Below are 8969 nucleotides of genomic sequence, written 5' to 3'. Positions count from 1 at the left end.
GGGCCGGGTCCAGAGGCAGTACTCCTGGGGCCCAAGGAAGGCACCAAGCCTCCAAGTGAAAAGGGTCAGGAAGCAGCACTGGCTCCCCAGGTGTCTGGGGCCCCAAGACTGGGAATGGCACAGGGCCCAAGCTTGGAGTAGAGAACAGTGGGGGAGATGGAAGGGTGAGTGCAGCTGGGGGAGTCAAAGCGTGGAGGGCTGTGCGGTAGACTTACCCCAAGAGAGGCCTGAGGGCAGGAGAGCAATTGCTTTGTTTTTTAATTTTAAAAATATGTGGTGTGTGTGTGTGTGTGTGTGTGTGTGTGTGTGTGTGTGTGTGTTGCTTGGTTCTCTTTGATTCTCCCACCATGGAGGCCCTGGGAGTTGAATTCAGGTCATCAGACTTGGTGACAGGTGCCTTTACCCATGTGTGTGTGTGTGTGTGTGTGTGTGTGTGTGTGTGTGTGTGTTGCTTGGTTCTCTTTGATTCTCCCACCATGGAGGCCCTGGGAGTTGAATTCAGGTCATCAGACTTGGTGACAGGTGCCTTTACCCAGTGAGCCATCACACTGGCCCCAGCTGTTTTTTTTTTTTTTCTTTTTTTTCAGCAATTCTTTACTATTCTGTTTCCCTTATCCTTGAATGAGAAGAACTCTGTCTAGTTTTGATGTTTGGTAAAATGGATGCCCAGGACGCTGAGACCCTATGCTCCTGAGAGAAAGTGCAAGGCTGCATAGAGTCTGTATCCCCAGCACAGTGCTTGGTCTCCATTTCCACGGAGAATGCACTGCTTCTTAGGCTCTTGCATCTGCAGCCCATCCAGTGTTGACGTCACACACTGCCACATGACGTCACCCTGTTTAGTTACTACAGCCCTTTGGAATACTGTGATTTTTCAGTTCCTGAACATATGCGTGTAGCAAAGTGCTTGACTTGGGCTAAGAGGGTGGGATTGGGACAAAGCAATTCATTTTCTAACACACAGTAAGAGGAAGTTGAGAAGAGGTTTGTATGGCATTTAGCTGATAATGTGTTTTTTAGTTCTGAAATGTCTAGGACTATAAGTGATCAAAATATTGTCTCTGGACATTGTCAGTTTTCCATATTACAACTTGAGTCATACATACATCATTATTAACTTGCTGAGAAGTTGGGGGAAGTCACATCAGAAATGCCTTCAGGTGTGATAATCAAATCCAGATGAGACATTTCCTTAAGCTTTGTAAGATGAGGTGATGTGAACCTTTTGCTTTTATGGGACTCTTTTATTGTTTCTCCATCATACTGATGAAAGCTTTTTCTAGCTCCCTTTACAGATTCTGAGCTGTATCTTCATTTTATTAAAGTAAAACATCTTTATTCTATTAAAATAGCTCATTTTTTTTCAGAGAGGGAAATGGAAGCTTAAGTGATTTGCCAAAGTCTCACAATTGATTTTTGATAGAACCCATATTCAAACCCCATACAATACTCTGTTTCCTGTGTGTCTTGAGAATTTGGAGAACCAAACATTGAAAGCAAGTAGTTACATGGAACTCCTGACCTGTGTTATGAAAACTTTCATATTTTATTTTAAATATTTTATTTAAAATATTAAAAATATTTTATTATTTTTGTTTTATGTGTATGAGTGTATTGCCTGCATGTGTGTAAGTGCACTTGTGTCGTGCAATGTCCACAGAGGTCCTGTGGAACTGGAGTTACGGATAGTTGTTAGACACCATGTGGGTGGTGGGAACTGAACCTGGGTCCTCTCCAAGAGTAACCAGTGTTCTCAACCATCGAGCCATCTCTCCAGCCCCCATATTTTGTTTTTATTATATCTAAAAGTGATGTGCTTTTATCTTTGAGATGGAAGCTCCTGGATTTACCCTGGGTGCCTTCATGTTTGCCTTGTTCGCTTGTTCTGTGGTTGGTTATCCTGATGGAAGAGTAACAAAGTCATGTGGTGAGATGATCCCCCAGCATGGCCACAGCCCACAGTCAGAGCCTGTTCACAGCATCACAGTGAGTCAGATGAAGTTCAGACTGGGAGACCAGATTGAAGGTACTGGTGCTGAGAATAATGATTTGTGTTTTGAGCTGGACACTTTTACTGCTTGCTGAATTTTTATTATAACTGGAATTGAACAATTTCCTTTGAATCTATTTGCTTGTTTTGTACTATATCATCACTGTATACTCGCAGTTTTTGTTTACTATAGATGACCATGTTATGTAAATGGAATATCTGCTCCCTATTAAGAACAAGTTCTGAACTAAGTTTTAAGCATTCCAATGCATATATTTGTTAGTATTATGACATTAACTTTTTTTTTTTTTTGAGACAGGGCCTCACTGTATAGCCCTGGCTGGCCTGGAACTCTTTATGTAGACCAGGCTGGCCTCAAACTCACAGAAATCCACCTGCCTCTGCCTCCCAAGTGTTAGGATTAAAGGTATGCACCACCACACCTGGCTTGACATTAACATTTTTAAAAATTATTTATTTAATAACCACATAATTAGAAGAAGCATTTCATTACAACAGCATTGACATACTCAATAATAATTTCCAAAGCTAAGATGAATCTCTTTCAAAGTTGGCTATAAATTTTTAGGTTTACAGTTGAATTAATATAGTTATACAATATTGTACTCAGTATAAACCATATGACATAAAATTGAATGAGGTTTTAACCTTTAAAAAAGATCTCCATTTCATTATTAAAATACACAGTTTCATACAGAAAAGTTCATTTTTAATGCAATTAACACTTAGATGTTTGCACATGCATTTCTTTCTTTTTTTCTTTTTTTTTGTCTTTTTAAAGCAGGGTCTCTCTGTGGCCCCAGCTGTCCCAGAACTCACTATGTAGACCAGGTTGGCCTTGAACTCAGAGATCTGCCTGCCTCAGCCTCCCAAGTTCTGGGACTACAGGGGTGCGCCACCACGCCCAGCTTTGCACATGCATTTCTAATCTCTCTATATTTGATTATTATTAGTCACAGTTGGTTACTTTCTGAGCTCCTTGGCACCTGAGCATGGATTTATATCAGGTAGATATCAATGATAATGTTTTTCACATCTACTAATTAATAAGGAGCAAATTTTTATGCTTTGGAGAATTATTACTTTTTTAATTAAAATTTTTAAAAATTTAATAACCACATGATTAGAAGTCTTTCATTACAGGTTTAACATATTCAGTAGACATTAACATTTTAGTTTACTATATATTGAATACTATTAGCTCGGTGGAACAGGAAAGTAAGTTTATTTTATCCTGCTTATCTTTCCCCTCCTTAATAAAATAGTGTAATCTCGTTTCTCTGATTCTTCTGGTGAAATACAGGCTGACCGTTAAAGTTTAGCTGTAGCCAAATGTTGTGGTACATGCCTGTAATCCCTGCACATTGGAGGCTGATGAAGGATTAGACATTTAAGGCCAGCTTGGACCATATAGAAAGATCCTGTCTCAGAAAAACAAAACCAAAAATATATCTGTAATGTTTCTTTGAAGTTTCTATATTTTGCAACTCTAGAAATGCAAAATGTTAATAGGACAAAAAGAATGAATGAAGAAATAAAACTGGGATACTTTGTGAACTATAGATATCTCTTAGAATTTCACTCTGCATCGTAGATTATTAAATACTGTGGGATTTGCAATCAAGAAACAAGTTTTCTGTCATATATGTTAAGGCCTATGAAGTCAAGTTTGTGTCACCAGATGACCCTCAGTGTGAGTTCATACACTAGAGCCTAGTCAGCCTGTCTCGTGTCTCTCCTTTAAAGAAGACCAACTGCCCCTCACCCAGCAGTGATCAGCTACAAACTTGACTGGAAAGGCCTTAAGTTAAATATACGACAGAATGCATGAAATCTGGTGGCAGGAGCTATGGGGCAGGTGCAGATAGGGAAGGGGGTTTAAATATGATTAAGATGTATTGTATTAAATGCACAAAAATTCAATAAAAATATATACTGTTAAAAAACAAAGTTTTTTTTACATTCATTTAGAATTTTCTAAATTTATTTTCCTCTATGCTTTTACTCCCTTGTGGAATGGCTATTGATATCTCAGGCAGTCAGTAAGCTGAGACAGGATGACCATAAGTTCAAGGTCAGCCTAAGTAACTTAGTGAAACCTTGTTTCAAAATAAAAAGTAAAGAGGGTTGGGGATGAGGTTTAGTGGTACTCCCTTACCATGTGCAAAGCCCTAGGTTCAGTAGCCAGTGTTGTGAAACAAAGAAACAAACTACCTACCACCCACCCCCAACAAACCCAAAACACACCTTATGGAGCACAAATCCAGTGGAACATAATTTAGACATCTGTTTAAAAAGATGATTTCTATCATGTAGTTTGGTAGAAATACACTCAATTCTAACTTGATGGGTCTCCTCTAAACACTCCTTTTTGGCTATTACTGAATCTTACAGCTTCTCTTTTTATCTGTTTCTCAGTTACTTTGTCAGGACCAAAATTTAAAGGCTTCCTCTTAGAAGCACGTAATGCTGAGGATTTGCATGGTCCTCCTGTTGGCTCCTTCACACTGATTGACAGTGAAGTGTCACAACTTCTGACTTGTGAAGATGTACAGGTTTGTGTTCAGCTTGAGATTGCTCTCTGTCAGTTTCCTCAGGCTGTCTTTACTGTGGCGTGGTGACTGCACGATCAGTGGTGACATCACCATGTACTGTAGACTTCCTTAAGCAGTCATCAAGTGTTTGTGCCAATTTACACAGCAGTATCCTAGGACATGGTATAATAGCTTGAAGGGTTTACTTTGTCATGCTTTTTATTACATTGGCTCATATACTGATTTCTAAGTGATTTCAGTATTGAAGACATGTAGTTCTAGAGTGGAGCAGGGCTTTAAATTTTGTCATTCAATCAACAAACATTTATTATACCAGGAACTTTGATATGTGCAAGAAATAGGGTAATGAATAAGAATTACTCCTTTTTCTTGATGAGCTCAAACTCATACAAGTGAAACCCATGGACACAGGGTAGATGGCACAAAAGTGTGATGTGTACTTAGGACAGACACTTAAGTAGAAGAGTATGAAAACGTAGGTTAGTGTGCACAGGACTAGGGGGGATGCAGCAGAGGGAGCCATGGAGAAGCTGGATTATAACAGAGAGAGCTGCTGCTTCCCTTGTTTGTGTTTGTTTGTTTGTTTTTGAGACAGGGTCTCCAGGTAGCCCAAGCTGGTCTGGAACTTGCTATGTAGACCAGGGTGACCTCCATTGCACAGAGATCCACTTGCCTCTGCCTTTCCAGTGCTGGGATTAAAGGTATGTGTCACCGTGTCCCATGAGAGAGAGCTTCTTGGAGCAGGTTACTTCTAAACTAAAGAATGTATAGGAGTTTACCAGGTGAAAGAAAGTGGGAAACAGGAATAGTCAAAAGACAGGAATTACTAAAATAGGCTACATATTTGGAAGCAGTTAGGTTTTTTTTTCTTTTCTTTTGAGGAATCATCTGCATTTTGCTCGTATCTATTAATGGAAGGGATATAAATCTATAGTATAAATAAAACAACGAGCAACCTCTAAATGGTATTAATTGACCCAATATTCATGGCTTCCTTCAATACTTAAATTCCTGATGAATAATTTATCATAGAGCTAACCACTGATATATTGTGAACCAATGGATGTGAGTTTATCGATCACTCGAGTCCTTGTTCTAGGTAGAATAGCCTTCACCAGAATGTTATGATCAAGTAATGATGAATTACTTTGCAATGATTGCAGTTCTGACCATGCTGAGCTATTGGGTGGTTGGATGGTAATTCCTTTCCATTTTGTTTCAGGGGTTAGCTGTGAGTCATACAAGTTCATCCAAGAAGACAGAAATTAAAGTCTACTGGAATGCTCCAAGCAGTGCCCCAAATCACGTACAGTTTCTGTGAGTGTAAGAGTGTCTGCCTCTGTAACTAATACCATTGAAACTGAAACCATAATGAATTGTACCACTTACTGTGCCACTGGACATTCACCTGTGTAGAGTTTCTGTAACTTTGTCTTGCTTTTTATTGTTGGTATTATTTAGACAGGGTTTTGCTATGTAGCGATGGCAGGACAGAAATTCTCTGTGTAGACAAGGCTGACTTCTAATTTACAGCAATCCTTCTGCTTCTGACTCCAAAATGCTGGGATTACAGGCATGAGCCACCATGTCTAGCTTTATTTCCTCCTTCTATGATAGTATATATCCAGCACCTAGCCCAGGCAGGACTTTGTGCTGTACTTTAACCTGGGACTTATAATCTTCCTGATTTTGCTGAGTAAATAAAGTATTACACTATAGTATTTATAAGAGCCATCACTTTATTCTCTAGTATATGATTTACTAGTAATACTTTCTAAGATATTCTTGTTTTGGTATGAAAATACAAATAAGACTGTGGGTCTCTCCCTCCCCTCGTGGGCCATGGGCCACCAACCCACGAGAACAAAGGGAGCAGAAGCCACAAACGGGGTCAGGACGGCCAGTGAGCACGGACATACAAAACCTTCTGGGGAGTCATGTTCAGTGATACAGCTCCATTTATTCAGTGGGGGTCAGGGAAAAATATAGTGTGGAGGCAACAGCCAAAGCTTCAGCTGATAGATGTTCATAGTATGCTTTATTTACATGTGGTAGGGGGACCCTATCATCTGGCTATAGGGAAATGCCTAATTATCATATAGAAAAAAAACTGGGGGTAGTTTTATTGCAGGTAACTATGCCAAAGGTCATGTTCCAAATAAGGTCAGGCATCTGTGTTTGGAGGCACTTTCCAGATAAGTCAGGCAGAGGACAAGAGGCCCCCCGTTGAGAAAGGGAGCCCTTCCATATAGCGCCGAGCTCCTTAGAGCTATCTGGACATGGTGGACTGCAACCTTAGCAGCAGGGTCCCTCAACATAAGACAGTTCTGAAATTTAGCTGACCTTTTGGAGGGCAGCATTACAATTTGCAGGTTAGATTATCAGAAACATAAACCACCACATGCCTCTTGGAATTATGAAACTCATAATTATAATAGTACCTCTTTCTTATTCATCTGCACAATGTGGAATGGAATGCTGTAAAGCCATGCAATGATTATTGAGTGGTGTTGTAGACATGCTAAACCATCTTATCTATCTATCTATCTACCTATCATCTATCTACCTATCTATCATCTATCATCTACCTATCATCTATCATCCATCCATCCATCATCTATCCTATCTATCTATCTATCTATCTATCTATCTATCTATCTATCTCATCTATGTATATCTACGAATATCTGTCTATATATCTCTATATATTCTTACAGGAAAGGTTGCTATTCTGATGTTTTCTGCTTAACTTTGTCCATACTTCTCTGGTACACTATAGCGTAGTTTTGCACCTGTGCATCAGTTGCAAAGGTGGCCCTCAGCACGTGCTGACCACCACTTCAGTAGTCTGTCAAGCTTCATGTGGTAGCTGCCTGTTATACATGCCCTTTCGAGGGTGCACTTAGTACATTGTGAAATATGTTGTAGCATACTGTTTTTGTGTCAGGTTGTTGAAACCCATATAGTTTGGTTGCTCAGTCTGGCATCTGTGGCTGATGTTAATATGTCCAAAGAACAAACTACTAGTAGGAAAAGAAAGACAGAAGGAGTGATAATAATTAAAGTTCACCTAGGGATGGGACGAAAGAGTCATTAGAGATTTGCCTCCCACAAGTTGTGCTTTCCTAGTTCATCTCCCCCGCCCCACACCCACACCCTTTTACCTTTAAAGTTTTGATTTGATTAGGATGGGCCCTTTGGAGTTCTGTCTAATCTCACTGGTATTGCATTTCAGAGCCACAGTGGTTGAGAAGTATAAAATCTACTGGGTGAAGATCCCTAGTCCTGTCATTTCCCAACAAAATGCACATCCTTTTACGACACCTAAAGCTACAACGGCATCTTTGTCAACATCGCTTCCAGTCTCCCACCTAAGTAAGCCGGTGAGTAACATCCTGGTATTTTCACTAAATGGAATCTAAAATAATAGATAGCTTAGAAACTGATTCTGTGCTTAGTAAGAAGTAGTTATACTGGGTTTTGGCAGGAAGTTTTGGGGTTCTGTAGGACTTTGAAGGAAGCCTTCATCACAACATTATTATCATTAATTATTGTCTTTTTAAAAAAATATTTTATTATTTTTATTTTATGTGTATGAGTGTATTGCCTGCATGTATGTGAGTACACCCGTGTCATGCGATTCTGCAGATGTCAGAAGAGGGCTTTGGATTCCTCTGGACCTGGAGTTAAGGACAGTTCGTAGCCACCATGTGGGTGCTGGGAATCGAACCCGGGTCCTCTGCAAGAGCAGTCAGTGCTCTTAACCCCTGAGCCATCTTTCCAGCCCCTAATTATTGTCTTTTTGAGACAGGGTTTCCCTGTAGTTCCAGCTGACCTGGATCTTGCTATGTAGACCAGGCTGCCTCTGCCTCCCAGTGCTGGGATTAAAGGCATGCCCCACCATGCCTGACTCTTCATCACATTATGATTTATAAAAGACTCTAGACATTGAAAGTGTAGTTGTAACAATCACAGGAAATTTAGGCTAGTGAAGTGTACTTTCTTTGAAAATTAATTGAAGGAAGCTTTCCCTTCCCTTCCTCTCCCTCCTTTCCCTTTCTTCCTGTCAAATAGTACACATGGTGAAAGAATTTTAGCTAACTTTGGATAAGATTTGATGGAGAGTCTTGAAGTGGTAATAAACACAGATGTTACTTCATTAAGGGCAGAGTATTGGGGAATTTGGTTGGGTATATGGCATATGCCTACAATCCCAGCACTTAGGAGGCAGAGGCTGGAGTAGTACTGCAAATTTGGGGCCAGCCTGATCTACATAGTGAGTTCTAGGTCAGCCAGAACTGTATATATTAAGACTTTTTCAACTCTCCTCCCCATGGCCAAAAAAAGGAATCCAAGGCCAGCCTGAGCTATGTAGGAAGTTTGAGGACAACCTGAGCTATATG

The 8969-nt window shown here is 40.1% G+C and overlaps 1 protein-coding gene across 2 annotated transcripts in view; it reads left to right on the top strand.

Annotated features, from left to right (window-relative positions):
* Frrs1 (ferric chelate reductase 1) overlaps positions 1 to 8969 on the top strand; it is a 75947-nt gene that overhangs the window by 30280 nt on the left and 36698 nt on the right. For both annotated transcript variants that reach the window (XM_029563838.1, XM_008833701.3), the window contains exons 2-5: positions 1831 to 2026; positions 4430 to 4566; positions 5789 to 5883; positions 7802 to 7949. In XM_029563838.1, coding sequence (XP_029419698.1) covers positions 1831 to 2026; positions 4430 to 4566; positions 5789 to 5883; positions 7802 to 7949 — 576 coding nt within the window. The remainder of the gene's footprint in view (positions 1 to 1830; positions 2027 to 4429; positions 4567 to 5788; positions 5884 to 7801; positions 7950 to 8969) is intronic.

This window comes from Nannospalax galili, unplaced genomic scaffold, assembly GCF_000622305.1.
Source record: "Nannospalax galili isolate Female #2095 unplaced genomic scaffold, S.galili_v1.0 scaffold255, whole genome shotgun sequence".
Taxonomy (NCBI): Eukaryota; Metazoa; Chordata; class Mammalia; order Rodentia; family Spalacidae; genus Nannospalax; species Nannospalax galili.
Note: the sequence above shows the minus strand (reverse complement) of the source record. Positions and strands in the feature narration are given on the sequence as shown.